Genomic DNA, 16,626 nt, shown 5'->3' on the forward strand with positions numbered 1-16,626 from the left:
GTGAATCCTCCATGGCTTGGGTGGTGCACAGCAAGAGGGTGAGGGGAGAGATACAGAGATAAGCTTAAAATTGGGTGTCCTGAGTGCTGATTTGCAAACTCCAGCTACAGTGAGCACGCATGGCTGATGGAGAGCTTGCTGTAGTTCAGAGGACCCCATTGATGCTGGTGATACCAAACCAGGCCTGAGCATAAAGTAATGAGGAAAGTTTCCTGTCCCTGTAATTATGTTTGGACCCGAGTGTTTCCCTGCATTTGATTTCTCACACATTATTGCTTTCTTAACCACATTCCTGACTCTGCTCCTTGGGCTGGCTGCAGTTTCTGTGTAAAATAAAGGCCCATTCACCACTGCACTGAAAAGCTCTGCTTTTTCAACAGGAAAGTTGATGGTTAAATAAGGGAAAGAGGAAAAGTTGGGCATCTGTGGCTTTACAGAGCAGGCAGGGGAACAAATCCAGGAAAGGGGTCCCCTTCAGTCCTGCAAATTCAACCCTGCTGCTCTGCATCAAGCCCTGGTGTGTCAAGGAGACCAGGGAATTTTTACTACTCGCTTAACAGAAACCAGATGCCACGAGTGGCACATGTCTGTTAGCAGCCCTCACCCCAGATGGTACGTAGAGACTATGACAGTTTTCGTTCAGGCTGTCCTATAGAATTGGCCCAGGGTGACACGGGAAGTTACTGAGGATGAAAAGACAGCAAGGGTTGGTTCCTGTGAGGGTCAGTCTGTGGGCTTCTCGCCAAGGTCCCCTATGCTGGGGATTGGCTCTGCACTGGGGATCTCTTATGCTTTTCTTGACAGCTTTCATGGGGACTGAGCTGCAAATGCTCTCCCAAAGTCCTGGGAGGGTAATTGCTGGAGTCAGGAGTTGCCTTGGCCTTAGCCTGCAGTACTGGTGTGTGGGAACAAACCCTCCTGCCCCATGATTTTGCTGCAGAAGTACCTTCAGCCTCTGAATCAGCACAGGAGCACCCATCACTTTGCCATCCTGCAGGAGCTTGGGAGGGAAAGAAAGCTGAAACTTTTTCTTCTGAAACTCCTGAATCTTTCACTTACCTATATGGGCAATAAAGAAAATTAAGTAAACCACCCACTCTGTCTCATGTTGAAAAGGAGGAAAAAAAAGTTGGATCTGAAGAGAGGGTGGAAGGGGTGTGGTTACCCAGGGGGTGTGTCAGGCATCGCTGAACTTACTTATAAGCAAAGGCAGCTCTGCTGAGGAAGAAGTATTGCTGAGGCTTTATCAGCTGCTGCTTTTTCCCTGACACCGTTTGAAGGGCACCTCTGGTGTGATGGGGAGGCAAAAGGACGTTCTTGCTACTATTGAGGAGCATCTGAGGATCAGAAACAAATTAGTCCGGCAAGCGCTGGCTGAGTGCCTGGGGACACTGATCCTGGTGGTGAGTTTGCAGTGCGGTGTGGGGGTGCCCTCTAACCCCTGGGTGTGGGGGAAATTGTCCCAGTGAAGGGGCCGTGCTGCTATCAGTGTTTTTACCTGGGATGAGCTCAGCATTGGTGCTACCTGCTGCAAGGGGAGTAGAGGAGAAGCCCTACCTACAGGAAAAAAGATTAATGCAAGTTGCTTTAGGATGAGCTTTCAGGTTGCTGGAAAAGGGTGGGCTCTGCAAAACTTGTTGGGTGTTTGGGGGCTTTTGTTTATCTGTGAAGTGCAGGGGGAGTAACATATCTCTCTGTAAGCAGCAGCAAGTGTTTTGCTAGAGATCATGCAAAACTTCCTTCCTGTCTGCCCTGGACTATTTTCTTGTCACTGAAATTCTTCAAGTGTTATTACTTGAGGTGAGGTGAAAGCTTTTTCCTCACCTCACTTTGTTTTCCTTGTGTGTCTTATGGAGAAGTAGCCAGAATTTAAACTAGTGTTCTTTTGCAGTTGGCTGTAGGTTCCCCAAGGTCTTATCAGTAGGGCTGCACAACACCACGGCAGCCCGTGCCGGCAGCTGATCGGGAGTTTGAGCTTGCCACATGCGTGATGCCACAGCATCGCTGTGGAAGTGTTTTTAAGTGGTGAATGGCAACAAAACTCTTCTGCCTATTTTAGTGCTCAGTTTCCAAAGGGATGGGATATAAGGGATAAAGCAGGGTGGGTATCTGTGTAAGTGACTCGGTTTGTAGATCTTCTGAGAGGCCCTGGCTTGCTTTGAAGTCAAAGGCAGATGTGAACAGCAAGGACTGTTGTATGTGAGGAGTGGGGAGCAAATACTGGTCTAGCAAAACTGGGTGGGGCTATCTGTCTTTGGGCATCATTATCCAAAAAATGCAGGACTGCCCAGTGGGCCACAGGTTTGGTGTGCTGGTATTGCAGCAGAAATTAGTTGAGGTTTGCACAGTGAGTATCTGCAGGTGAAAGTCTCTCTGAAGTGGTGTAAATCCACAGCAATCCTATAGGTTTCAGTGGAGTGGCTGTGGGTTTATGCCTCTTTGTAACTGATGGCAGGACTGTGTCGTGGCTTAAGCCCAGCCAGCAGCTAAGCACCACGCAACCACTCGCTCACTCCTCCCCACTTCCAGTGGGATGGGGAGGAGAATTGAAAAAAAAAAAAAGTAAAATTACCAGTTGAGATAAGAACAGTTAAGAACTAAAAGTTGGTGGGTTTTTTTTGGTTTTTTTTTAAGTAATGAAAATAAATACAACAAAAAGAGGGGGAAACAAAACCCAAGAGAAGACAAGTGATGCACCATCAGTTGCGCACAATCCACTGACCAGTGCCCGAGTAGCGATTCGCCTCTCCCAGCCAACTCCCCCCAGTTTCTATACTGGGCACGACGTTCTGTGGTGTGGAATATCCCTTTGGCTAGTTGGGGTCTGCTATCCTGGCCATGCTCCCTCCCACATTCTTGTGCACCTGCTCGCTGGTAGAGCACAGGAAACTGAAAAATCCTTGACAGGATCCACATTACTTAGCAACAACTAAAACATCAGTGTGTTATCAACATTATTGTCACACTAAATCAAAAACAAAGCACTGTACCAGCTACTAGAAAGAAAATGGACTCTATCCCAGTCAAAACCAGGATGGACTGTCTGGGCAGAAATCTAATGGTTGGAGGTGTTGAAAGCGGAGGAAAGCTTGATGAAACTGCATGTGTGCCTGGGGAACAATGCAAAATGCCCAACACATGATTTTATGCTTTCATAAATAAGACAATTTTTTGATGAGGGCTACTGAGTCTTGTGTGGGAGGATAGGGGATTCTGTTAAGATGCTGTAAATGCTACCACTGTTAAATAAAATTAGTTTTGCACAGTGCAATGGCTTTATTGTTAGAGTGACTGAGCTTTGGTGATTTGCAAACAAATCCTGTTGATTTTTCAGGGAGGGTTATTTGGAATTAAGGTGTGTAGAAACTGATAGAAAAGTGATTAGCAGGTAGAAAGTTGCTGTCTGTCAATCACTGATGTTGCTGCAGTTAGTCTCAGAACTGAAGCAAAGAAAGACTTGTAAGGTGGAATAATGGCTCCTGCTAGCCACGTTAATATTGCTGAGAAACAAAGGCCCAGCCTTTAGCCACGTGGATCTGAGCTTTCAGAAGGGCTCATGACTCAAAAAATGTTATCACTTCTGGTGGCTCTATTTGTTGGCACAACAAAGACTGCTTTTCCCTACAGCCTTGCCTCTTCTGGGCAGAGAGAAGTCGGGATATGCTCAGAGCCTGAGGAAGGGTCTGGTCCAAAATCATAGGCAAAATGAGGGTCATAATGGGCACCCATCAGCACTAGCAAAAGTGGGCAACACATGCCTTGTCCTCGGGAATACCACACCCGCTGTATTTTGTGCACGTGTGTGTAGTGTACAAGGAGACCTCTCACCTTGTTCAGGACTTCCTGAGCTGGTGTCTGGGGGAAAAGACTATGCTGGCTTTAGTGACACACTCAACTCCATCCTGTAGGTCTTGTAAAAGTCGCCTAGGATAGAGGTCTGCGGGTACTCTGTGTCCATGTGGGAGAAGATGGGGTGGGCTGGTGAGAGAAATGGGAATGTATGGTAATGCAGGGAGGGAAATGGGTTCCAGGGTAGCAAGCCTGCAATATTGGTCTGCTGGGCAGCAATCCCTTTCCATCTTGGGACTGTCCCAATCTATTCTTCTTAATGAAGTGACACAATTTTTCTTTATTTTACTATTTTTTTTTTCTCCCTACCACCTGGATTCCTTTTCATCTTTTTATTATATCACTTGACTGAATCAGGCCCTCGAAGGTGACTTTCTTCCCCTTTCAGATGGCCTAGGTGGAAGTTTGATTTGGGTAGTCCCAAGAGAAATTGCAAAAGTCCCTGTTGCCCACCTTGCCAGCAGGCTGAGCTGGGTTTGCATGCATTTAGCTGAGTTTGAGCCTAGTAAATATCAGTTATGGGCTTCAGACAATAAAATACATGAGGAAAGACTTGGGATCCATGAAATTGCCTTCATGGGAAGATGAGTTGACTAAACAAGTATGTCTAGAACAAAATGATATTAGGGATGGATTTAAGGTTTCATATTGTTCACAGTGAAATCACCTTCCTGAGCCGAAGGGAGTGAGTGTGTTTAAAGTTTGCAGCTTAATTTAAATTTCACTGTGTAATGTAAAACTTGTCCCACCATGGCTATTGGCACAGCTTCAGCTTCTTCCCTCCTCCCTTTCACTTGCATAATGACTGCAAGGTTGTAAAGATAGAAAAAGTTATAAAAGTAGTGCCTTTTTTTTTTTTTTAAGATAAGAAAAATAATCTAAGGCAGCCAAGCCTTGAATAGTGCAAAAGTGAGGTGCTTCTTACTTGCAATCTTATTTTGCTGTGTACAGCACCTTGCACAAAGTGGTTTTATTCTGTGGGTAGTGTCCTCAATGTTAACAAAAATAATAATGCTGATTCTACCTTTCCTTTGATAATTAAGATGACTTTCTCCCCCCCCGCATCTAAATGCACTTTGAGTGGTCCTTTAGGTTTGAACTTTACGCCCGATGTTGGAAGCACAATTTGCTGGCAGTAGTTAAGCAGTGCAAATGCTGAAGGCATTTTCCAAGTCACTTGCTGTTTGTGTTAGTACTGTAGCAACTCACTAAAGCCAGATTTCCAGTGGCAGGACTCTGCAACTCCCTTAAAGGCTTGATCTGTTTGCCTTGCGCTGCTGGCTGTAAATACCAAAGCTGGCTCTGTGTGCTTTTTACATTCACAGGAAAAGTAACTTGCTGTTTATAATTGATTTTTCCAAGTCAGGCTAACTATGATTCACTGCTTCTGAGGTACAAAGAAAGAACAAAACAATACCTAATTGTTTTTCAGTCAGGGCTGCGTTGAGTTTGTGGCCAGGTGGGAGTTTGTTGGGGTATGAGTGTGCTGCAGACCACAGAAACCAAAATATCAAAGTGGTTGGGATCATCAAGGAGAGTGGAGGCCACTCTTGGCAGTGCAGAGGTTAAAGCCACTGCTCATCCTGCAGCCATCTGGGGCAGCATGGCAGTTCCCACAGTCACTGTTTGATTTGAGATGATTTTCTTGAACGCAGTTTGTTGCATCTGGAAAAAGTGATTATTATTTTTTTTAATTTAAAAAATTTATTTTCTTTGTTAATGCTTTGCTAGGCTTTAAAAAGGGCTGGAAAGCTTTGCCGTAAGCGTGTTGAGTGCTGCTGATTGTTCCCTGCAAAGGGTCTGTGCTGCTGGGTGTGGAGGCGTGGGAAATGGCAGTGCTGCTACTCTCCCTCATGTCTTCCACCAGAATAGGTTGAAGCTCTTCATTAACTGTTCAAAACTGTCCCTCCTTGGTGTTCTTATGCAGGAGCAGAGACGTTACTCCTTCCTACAAACAGGACAGTTCAGGCACCAAGACTTGCCCTTGGTGAGGAGGCAGTTTTTCCCCAGAAGTGCCCAACCCTGTGACCAAAACTCCACCAGAACTACGGGTCTTACTAAGAGCTAAAGCCTCCTAATCTGAGGGATACCAGGGATATCAGAATAAGTGTTTTTTTTCTTCTGTGTGTGTGTGGAAACAAGATAAAAGTGAATGTCCTCTCTAATGCACAACTCTGCTGCTGATGGCTCAGGTTTCTTGCACTGAGAGCTGCTGATCAATCCAGCTTTGTGCAGCGTTGTAGCATGTGGTGTATGTGTGGCACAACCTTCCTTAGACCCTCTTATCTCTCAAGACCTGCAGTCCTGCCTGACTCCAGAGCAGCCTGCTGTGCAGAAAGATCTCTAACATCACAGACCATCTGCTGCTGCCCTTCGTTGTAGGACTGCTTCTCTCCAGGTTGGCTCCAGCCATGCTGGACAAGAAGCCAGACTGTGGGATCTAATGTTTCTCCTTGTTTTCCAGATTGTAAATGATGACCAGTCTGGTGGTTCAATAAATGCTTTGAGAAAAGGCAAAAGGGACAGTGCTCTTTGTGCTGTCTTTGTGGCTGCATGGGCCATGAGGTTGAGGAAGATTTCTGCATGCTGCTTGAGTAGAAAGAGCAATGGGGATGGATCTGTCTTCAGATCTACCCAGCTGGATCCAGCTCCTTGAGGAGGGCAGCAAGAGGCCATGGGGGATACTTACAGTGCCTTTAACAGCTTCTTGCTTTGAGCTGCAGAGAAGCAGTTGGAGGTGTTTAGAACTGGCTGAAAAGTTGCAGTCCTCTATCCCCTCGCTTTCAGCCTCCCTCCTTGAAGGGACTGTAAGATAGTCCTAAATTTCACTCTGATATGAAGAAAGGTGTGTATCTAATGCTTAAAATCTTTCATCAGTATCTTGGGGGTTTCTTCCTTTAGACTAGTCTCATGGTTTGACTGTCCTTCTGTCATCTTCCCCACTAACCAGAGGGCAGCAGGGACTGAGCAGCCCTTCCTGTCCACAGAGGTGATTAGGGTAGATTTACAGCAGGCTCCTTGCCTAATCCCTGGTTTATCTGCTGGCTGAAGAGGAAAGTTGTAATTCAGGTAATAGTGCTCCTTCTGGGCCGTGCCAGAAAAACTTGATTTAGAGATCAGTCTGTCTGAAGTCCAAAAGCAAATGCGTTCAGGCCTTTTGTGTTGCACTTGAAGGCATGAAAAAGCGCTGTCAAAGAGGAGGCAAGAAAGGGAAGAAACCTGGCTACTGTGCAGGGGAGTGCTGAGCACTGCCTTCCTCCTGAGCTCATCTATAGAGCTGATTTCACAAGGTCTGCCTATAAACTCAGGTGGCCTCAATTCTTCATTAGCTTTTTCAACTTATTTGTCCTCCAAGGTCTTTTCCTACCAGCCCTGACTGACTGCAGGACTTTCTTGTGTCCAGCCATTGAGACAGGGTTTTTTACCTTGGATGACAAAGCCAAATGTCCATTGTCCAAACATGTCCTGGACACAAGGAGTTTAAGGTCTCCCCGAGTGTGAAGTATCACCTGGTGACCTGCTACCTCTTCGTGGTTTTGCTGCCGCTGCTTCTGGCTGTCCCCTCCCTTGTACAGGCTCTGGAGTTTGTCAGCCCCTCCACCCTTGAACCAGTTCAACTCACAGATCCTGCAGAACATGGATTTTGTTATTTTTCATAGTGCAAAGAGTTGGATGAGCTCATGAGGAGTGAGAAGCTACCTGTTGTCAAGGTTTTTTTTTTTTTTTTTTTTTTTTTTTAAAAAAAAAAAAAAGTGTTGGAGGCAGCTTATTAAAATAAAGAGAATGAGGTGACATCTCCTCACTGGGTGTGCACTACTGTCTCCTGACCATATTGGTGTAAGATTGCCTAAGATTGCATGGACTTAAAAGCCATTGGGATAAATACTGAATTACTTTTGTTTGACACAAGCTAGCTAGCGGATCCTAAATGCTTCTCTGCAAGCACCAGAAAAGAAAGACTTAAAAATGGATGCTGAGTGTCTCGTGTCTCATATGGCCTGGGAAAAGGAATTGGAAGGAAAACTAGTAAATAGTGGAAGTGGAAATGTTGTGATAAAAATGGCAATAGCCACTACAACAAAACTGCAATGTCAAGCCACTTGCCACAAAACCATGGGTGAGCGTGATTTTAACTGGTTCCTAAAAGTCGAATGCTGTGGGTGGTTTTCATGTGTGAGAATACATGTTCATGCTTAGTGGACTCCACTGGTGCAGAGTGGAATTGAACACATGCATATCAAAGTTCAGACCTGTCCCTAAATATCACCTTACTCTCTTTATCTACTGAGGGTCAAGTTTTCTACTGTTATGCTGAATTAAGCCAAATAGTGCTCAGGGCTCATCTGATAAATACTTGTAATGCTCCTGTGAAGTGGCTCCAGGGTGGTTTTGCACGGCCCATAGACTGTCCTCTGAGGAAAAGCTGGAGAGCTATTGCCAGGTGTAGGATGGGGGAGAGGAGGATGGGGAATAACCTCTTGGGAAATGGCAGAGCTGGCATTCCTCCAGGTTAAGAGAAGACTTTTGTGGGTGAACAGGGAGATGGAGGGGGAAAATTTTACTCTGTGGTTTCTGCAACCTAAAGGTATGTGGCCAACCATCATCCACCTGCAGAACTGCCAGTTCTTTCAGAGCAAATAACTCAAATACCTTCATCACTAGGAATAACCTGAGGTCAACCCTGCCAAACTCAAATGCCCACTGCAGCTTTTTGCAAACACCATAGCCAAGTACTCTCTCCAAACTTCTGTCTAAAGCATGTTGGGGCTCTTCTGGGGTAAGAGAAGGATCAGATGTCACTGTGGTTACTAGCCAGTACTTATTTGCCCAGTTGGAGCCATGCTTCCCTGAGTGGTTTGGGCATAGCTGGGAATGATGTCTCTGTTTGCTGCACAATAAACAAGACTCACCTTTTCTGCCTTTGTCTGGGCATCTTCTTTGCCGTGGTATCCCAGCTGGGCAGCTCAGGGTTAGGACGTTGAAGGGGCTCTCCTGACTGCAGTCTGGTAGAGAGCAGTGCTTCATGTCCCCTCCATTAACTAACAAGTTCTACAGGTTCCTTTGTTCTTTCTATACAAGGTCCTGTGTTAGGGACCTGGCTTCTTGTCAAGAGGCACCTGTGTACAGTGTGTCCACTTTGTGAGTCAGCCCACAGCCTACCTGACTGCTCCTTTCCCATCAGGCTGAGTGCAGTGTTTGCTTTGTTACTAATTCATCAGTTGTCAAGGGGATGGGAGGGGATGAGTTATGTGTGGTTTGGCTTTGTCCCTGATCTGGATTGTGTATTGTTCAGTGGACATGTCCAGTATTGGCAGGAGAGGTGAAGACGGCTATCCCTGCTGCTTCAGTGCCTATTTGGTGGCTTATGCCCGAGGAGCAGAATCTGCCTCTGTAAATATGGGTATGTGGTCAGAAGAAATAAGACAAGCCTTGATCCCCAGATTTGAGGCATTTGGGAGCAAGTTTCTGCAAGACAGAAGCAAACCTGTCCTAGTTTAAGGATGCTCTCAGTACCTGCTAATACGATAATCCCTGGCATACACCAAGAATACGTTTGATGGAGTCAGTGGAAGATACAAGCATACAGATGATCAGGATTAGAGCTCCTTAAATTACATGGTGGGTAGTGGAAAGACTTAGCAAAGCAGAAAGCCTCCAGCTGGATGAGTGGTAAACTGAACTGCTAGAGGAAACTGGTTTGGTTTGCTGAGGGTGAGCACAGGAAGGATGGCTTTCACATGTGGTAGGGAAGAGAACGATCACCCATTTAGAGCAAATATCTTTGAAAAAGAGCACATGCCTCCCTTAGCTACCAGGAAACACCCTCTATCACCCAACAGAATCAGCTTTTTGTCCCCCAAGTGCTTGGTGTAGCCCTCATCTTAGACAGAAGGCCAAGCCTCTGAGTGTTCTGGTAGCAGGCTCTCTGTGGGATATGGGCTTTTCTTGATGGTGCCTGTGTCGTGTTGGTGCTGCAGAGACAGGTCATCTGTATTGCCCTGATTCTTCCTTACGTGATTTTGCCATAGGAAGGATATGGGTGGTTTGGGATGGTGCGGGCTATGCTCAGAGTGCCCACAGCAGAGAGTGTACCTGGGGCTGGGACAACTGTAGGTACCTCAGCTCAAGGAAGCAAAGACCTCCAGCCTCCAGTGGTGCAAACTTGCTTTTGATTTTGTGCCTGGTTTTGGTTCCCCTGGCCAGGGAGATAGTCTTTGGCCTTTCACCTTCCCTGCTGTCCATAGAGATAATGTCACGTCCTGCTCTCACAGATAATGCTTAGATAAATTGACTAAGGGTTGAAGCTTTGAAGACTTTGAGTCATGGGTGGGCTGTGATGGTGCATGCAGGTGAAGTGAAGCTGTTGCTGGCATTGATTAGCAACTGGCCCTGATGTGAAACAGAGAGAGTAATTTCAATCCCTTCTTCTCTAGCTGTTTGGTTGTGGCTCCGTTGCGCAGATTGTGCTCAGCAGAGGGACTCATGGAGGTTTCCTGACTGTCAACCTGGCCTTCGGCTTTGCTGTAATGCTCGGCATTTTGATCTCAGGACAAGTATCAGGTACGTTGTGGGCTGGATTTCACATGTGACAACTGTTGTGTAGGCCTAGATGGCTGTACTTCTCCTATGTGGTACTGGTATGTAAACCAGAGTCCTGTGGCTCAGCTCTGGGACCCGAATTCTGCCTGTAAAGTGCACTAACCACTAACCTCTCTGCAGGTGGACACCTGAACCCAGCTGTCACTTTTGCCATGTGCTTCTTGGCCCGGGAGCCCTGGATTAAGCTACCAATTTATGCCCTGGCCCAGACCCTGGGGGCGTTCCTTGGAGCTGGCATAGTCTTTGGGCTCTACTACGGTAAGTGCAGAAACTGTGTTTGTTGGGGTGAGACTACTGCTCTTCGTGACTTACTACAGGTTTCTATACCAGAGGGAAGTATTTTCTTGTAGAGCAGAGATCTGAGAAACATCCTTACTGTGCTTCTGGGAGGGCTTTCCTGTTCTCATGATGATGCATTCAGGCCTCCTCAAATCAATCTGAAGGTCAGCCAGCATTGTCAATGTGAGTCTTTGTTCTTGAGTAATGAACACTGGACCAAAGGATGGTCCCTCTTGTGTCTACTGTCTGGACTAAACCAGATCTTCCAGAAAAGCCAATGAAACAGTAGCAGTGATGGAGATTTTATATCTGTGCACTGTTCCAGAGCCATTTTATGTTCCTTGGTTTAAAAAACACCCCACAATTTCACCATGGGTGTCTTCTGCATTGTCTTTTGTTAGCTTCCAGACAATGGTACATCTAGCAGTTTTTGCTTCCCTTATCAGAGTGGTTCTATACGTTGGAAAGCATTCTAGAAATCCAGTTCCTCATACATCTATTTCTCCTGAGTGGTGTTCCTCATTACAGGGCAATATTCAGTGGGCAAGAACAGACTCTTTTTGCTGGAAATTGCTCTTCCTCAAATACCAAGGTTGACATGTTGACTTGGACTTTGTCTCCTGATGTCTGTTTCTGGCAATAGGAGCAATGTCCCCTGTAGCTGAGCAGAACATCTGGGTCACTCACTGTATCTTCTGCCTGAAGGGAGGAAACTGCCATCCCAGCACTAGCACCGCTATTCACTTTAGAAAGACCTACCTTTGTGTCTGTAAACATCAGGACTCCAGTTCAACACCAGTTACCTTTCTAGGTGGTGGGCTGAAGTCTCTTCAAAAGATAATTAAACTCATTTTAGCTGCCTAACCATGGAAGAGATACATTCAGAAAATGTCTTTTTCTCTCCATCAGCCATGTAGGGAATCCAGACAGCCCACCTAGGTTAGTTATCCAGCTCCTCATGGTGGTAGGCAAGGGGCCGGCTGTTTTACAAGACATCCCTGACAGGTGAAAATAATTGTGTATTGGCTTAGAGGAAAGAGCAATATCAGCCCAAATCCTGTTTGCTGTATATCAGATCCATAGCAATACCTTGTGTCCTGACACCAAAACAGACACCACAGGCACTTGTGTAACTCTGGGAGAGACTTGGAGTCACCTTAGTGTTTACTTTTGGGTTCTGACTCTTTCCTGGTGCCTGGCAAAGAAAAGAGATTACGAACAGGGACTCAGGCCATCTGCATCTAGCCTGACTGGCAAAATGCTGTGGTGGATGACACCCTAAGTTTTCCAAATGAATGTTTGCTCTACGTCAAATGGTTTTGCAACACTGGGGTGCTCAGGGAATTCCATCTCGATGTTAAGAGCTCTGTGCAGCCTACATTTTACTCATCTTCCAAGCAGGGTCCTCTCTCTGGTGCGTGTTGAAAAACGACTGACCTCTCTACCTTTCTTTTTTCTTCTCTGTCCCATCCCGCCCCCGCCCCTCCCCAGATGCCATCTGGGCTTTTGGCAATAACCAGCTGTATGTAACAGGACAGAATGGCACTGCTGGTATCTTTGCCACCTACCCATCTCAGCATCTGAACACTGTGAATGGATTCTTTGATCAGGTAAGAGGGTGGCAGGAGATGAAGGTACATCTGAAGAGAAATCTTTTGGGGTGGGTCTGGGCCTCTCCTTTAGTTCGAAAAAGAATTGCAATTAAAAGGAAGATATCCAGAAAGGTTTTTAGATCTGACACAGGTATGTCACTAGCCCATAGGAAGAGCAGAACCAGGAAAGACCCTTACAGCAAGAAGGCTTGTGTTAGGGGGATTAACCAGTGGTACCACACTGGCCAGGATGCCAGTGAAAAGGATACTACTTGCTCCTAGACCTTGAAGAGCCATAGCATTAGGAAGGATAGCTCTTCCTCACTCCCACTGGCTGTTGCACAACCCAGAGGTCAACTGAGTGTGGGGTGGTGGTTGGTGTTGGAGGTGACTGTCTCCTTCTTAAAGTTGCCATCAACCACAAAGGGACAGCAGCCACTCAGTTGGGGCAGGTTGGAAGCAGGTTTGGGAGGGTGTCTTCAGCTTTTCTGGCTGCTCAAACAGTTATTCATAGCTCTTCTGTGGGTAGGGAAAAAGATGTGGGCTTGATCGAGCCTGTGGACTGCCAGGAGGAGCATGTTCTACCCTCCCATTCCTGTGGGTGCTCAGCCTACTATGGTCTGATAATGCCATGGCATGACTTAATGCAGCTTTTCCAGTTTAGAGGCAAAGTCGTAAATGCATGAGACTTCAGAGGAGTTAAATTGGTTAAAAGGTTACTCTGGATTACATTCTTTTTGTTCCCTCTCTCTCCCCAGTTCATTGGCACTGCCTCCCTGATTGTTTGCGTCTTGGCTATTGTTGATCCCTACAACAACCCTGTCCCTACGGGGCTGGAGGCTTTCACAGTTGGCTTTGTTGTCCTTGTTATTGGAACCTCCATGGGCTTCAACTCTGGCTACGCTGTCAACCCTGCCAGGGACTTTGGGCCTCGTCTCTTCACAGCTATTGCTGGTTGGGGCACTGAAGTGTTCTGGTAAGTACTTGCCACTGAAGATCTTACGCATCAAGGGGAAAAATATTCATTCCAAATAGGTGGTAGCTCTGGAACTATAAAGAGTCTTAGCACCCATTTAGATTCTATAAATGTTTTCAAAATAGAGTTTGCTCTGCTCTGACTTAAGAAATTGCAGAAGCTGGACAGTTTCTAGTGGTGAGAGGAAACGACTTAACTTTACTATCAACGAGGATATTTAGGAGCATCCATGAGAAGTTCAAGTGCACCTTCAACGTGAGCCTATCATTTATTTTTTTGGTCATAGAAAATGGAGGGTGTTTGTTATACTTGGATTTTGTTGTTGCTGGAGACAATTAAGGGAGCCATGAGCAATACAGGCTATCAAGGGCTGGTTTCCTGCAAGCAGTTGGAGGGAAGTGAAGGCGTCTAGTTCAGGTACTGCAAGGGTGGAGAGACAGTCCTGGAAGCCCTGAAAGTAGCTGTTCTGAATTGCTTTCTGCCTGGACTTGCAGGGGGGACAATATCTTCCTTGGAAATTGCTGTGGACATGCAGGTGCTATTGTCTTTTGCAAGTCAGTGGTGATGTTTGGAGATGACCAGACCTTGTATTGTTCCAGATACAAACATGAATACCCTAATGCTTAGTCTGCAGTTCTTACCTTATGTATTTTCTTTTTGTTTTCTAGGACTGGTAAACAGTGGTGGTGGGTTCCGATTGTTGCTCCTTTCCTTGGGGCCATTGCAGGAGTGATGGTCTATCAGCTGATGATTGGATGTCACGATGAGCCTTCTCCACCTGCTTCTGAGCAGGAAACAGTCAAGCTGGCTAATGTGAAACACAAGGAAAGGGTCTGAGGAAGCTGCCACCCAGATCTGGCAGACATTCATTACTCAGGACTGCAGTTGACAAAGAGGAGGAAGGAGTTAAGAGCTTCAAGAACAACAAGAAGAGGTTTTTTTCCTGTCTTGAGATATTCTAGTCTTTTCTTTATGTGTGTGTGTCTATATCCCTGATGCATTTTCTTTAGGCATCTTCCTGTGAGCCTTTTCCCAAATGCAGTATCATGTAATCTTTTCCTAGTAGAAGGGGATTGAGGACTAGGAGTCAGGAGAGAAGTGGGCATTGCTGTCCAACACATTCAACATGGACCAGGTGATCAGGAATGTGGAGCTCTTTTGGGCTGTGTTGCTGGCCTTGCCTGTGAGCTTGGCAAATGCTTTCCTGCAAATCTGTGTCCCCATCATAGGATGGCAATCATGCAAAACTTTGTTTTACTAGTATGGAATGGAAACTCCTACATCCCAGAAAAAATTTGTCTATGATTCTGCTGTGGATCAAATTAATGGTTGGTGTTGCTCTAAAGTCAATAACTTGGCACCAGGAATGAACTTGTCTAAAGGATCTTTATTAGCCAGATTTTTACTCTCATGAATTCCTAGAATCGTAACAGTCAGCTAATCTATAGTGTCAGAGCAGTGAGAATGCATGGCATTTTGTTTTAATATTAAGACATTTTAACATTAAGACAAACACCCCTGAACCTTGGTGTTCTAATCAGTTTTTAATAATGTCAACTCCTAGAAGATATCATGTAGGAAATCCTTATTCTAGCTAGGGGCTAACCTGGAAAGAAAGCTTGGCTCCCTGTAGCAGCCTTTCTAATTAATCAGCTTTGTATATAAACTGCAAGCAGCTAATAGTACCGCTGGAAACAGTGTTGCTAAAGTTGTGTGTGTTCATGTAAATTTCACCATAGTGTTGTTTTTTATAAAGAATAGATTTATATATAAATATACTCCTTAAAGCTGTTACTAAATACCAGGGTTGGGATGAGTTAATTTGAAGATGTATGGGAACTGCCTAGTCTCTGACAGCTGTGAGATACTGTTGGATTTTTCTGGGGTGGCTTTAGATTATGGCATTATGTTGTTGGAGCATCTCCATTGCTACCTTGCAGAACTACTGGGGTATCCCTGGTACTCACAGCTGAGGGACTAAGGTCAGGAACCTCCTGCACTAGCAGTGCCGGCATCTCAGGGGATCCTTGGCTCTCCCAATGCCGTATTATTACAGAGTATTTGAGATAAGCAGTTGCTGGTTGTGAAAGAATTTGTTAGTCTGATACGTTAGAGAAACTCAAAGCCTGTTTCTTTAATGTGTGAATTCCTTGAAATATATATCTTTGTATGCATTTCCAGTCACTAAAATGATGTATTCTTTTTTTGCCTTTTTAAAAATAAAACGTCGATACTCACACTGTAAAGTTCTAGTGTTGGTTGTATTTTTAAGCAGCTGTCAGTAAACTTTACCATGGAAAGGAAGTAATCTATAACAATAGCTTCCTCAAGCCCTTTTCCTCTTCAGCCTGTAGAAGCAAAAGGGAATTAACCCTTTCAGACAATACATCTACATGCTCCATTTGTGTTGTATTCCTTTCCCTTTTGGGCTGGGTTTTTGGGGCAGGTGGGAGGAGATGGGAGTGCCTGTATTCAGGCCAAGGTATGGGCTGGAGCGGGGTGGGTCCTGCTGTCAGGTGCATTATTAAGGCAAAAGAACCAAGAGGTCAGCATCTGTCCCTTGCCTTTTATAACATTTAAATTCTCTTACTATTCTTTCAGTTAACATAATTTTTAGTATACAGCCCTACTCTGCATTCAGTGTACTGTCCAGCATCACCTAGCATATTTCATTTGTCACTATTTTATTTGCTGCCATGCAAAGAAAAGTATTACAGACATGAACCCAGTGCTCACAGAATTACACAGCTTTCTTCCAGCCTGTGCCCTCTGTAAATACTATTATTGTTGCTTTTTGACTGATTTGTGTACCGCTGTATTTTTCCTGTATTAATTGTACTGCCTTAAAATAACTCATAACTTCCCATACGGTGCCATACTGAACAATTCAGTGAACTCTGGATGAATGTGGCTTCCTGCAATTCACCAATTAGAGATCAAATGGCTTTTGACAAGAATGTTGCCAAGTTTGTTTGGTATGCTCTATCTGTAGTCAGCACGCTCCTTTATTCCTTTTCTATCTTGAAAGTTATCCCTCAAAATCTGTGTAGAAGTCTTCTATATTGCTGTGATCAACTAACATAGCTGCAGAGGTCAACCACCATTTCCCTTCAGGATTGTTAGTCCTTTTTCTACTCTTCTACCACATCATATCTTCACCTGACTTGATCAGTATATTAAAATTCTTACCACAGACGTTTACAACTTTTGATTCAAGATGGGGGGTTTTGGTGGTTGTTTTTTTTTTTTTAATAGATTTTTTTGGGGGGGGTGTTGTTGTGTGGGTTTTTTTTTGTTTTTTTTGTTTTGTTTTGTTTTGTACATTACCTA

The 16,626-nt window shown here is 45.1% G+C and overlaps 1 protein-coding gene across 1 annotated transcript; it reads left to right on the plus strand.

Annotated features, from left to right (window-relative positions):
• Positions 1-1,204: 1,204 nt before the first annotated feature.
• Positions 1,205-15,534, plus strand: AQP3 (aquaporin 3 (Gill blood group)). Its single transcript, XM_026865954.1, has 6 exons — positions 1,205-1,403; positions 10,284-10,410; positions 10,570-10,707; positions 12,220-12,338; positions 13,079-13,296; positions 13,965-15,534. The coding sequence occupies exons 1-6, from the start codon at positions 1,296-1,298 to the stop codon at positions 14,131-14,133; spliced, it is 879 nt and encodes a 292-aa protein (XP_026721755.1). The 5' UTR covers positions 1,205-1,295; the 3' UTR covers positions 14,134-15,534.
• Positions 15,535-16,626: the final 1,092 nt, after the last annotated feature.

The sequence above is a fragment of the Athene cunicularia genome (assembly GCF_003259725.1).
Source record: "Athene cunicularia isolate RWA chromosome Z unlocalized genomic scaffold, athCun1 chrZ_part1, whole genome shotgun sequence".
Classification (NCBI taxonomy): domain Eukaryota; kingdom Metazoa; phylum Chordata; class Aves; order Strigiformes; family Strigidae; genus Athene; species Athene cunicularia.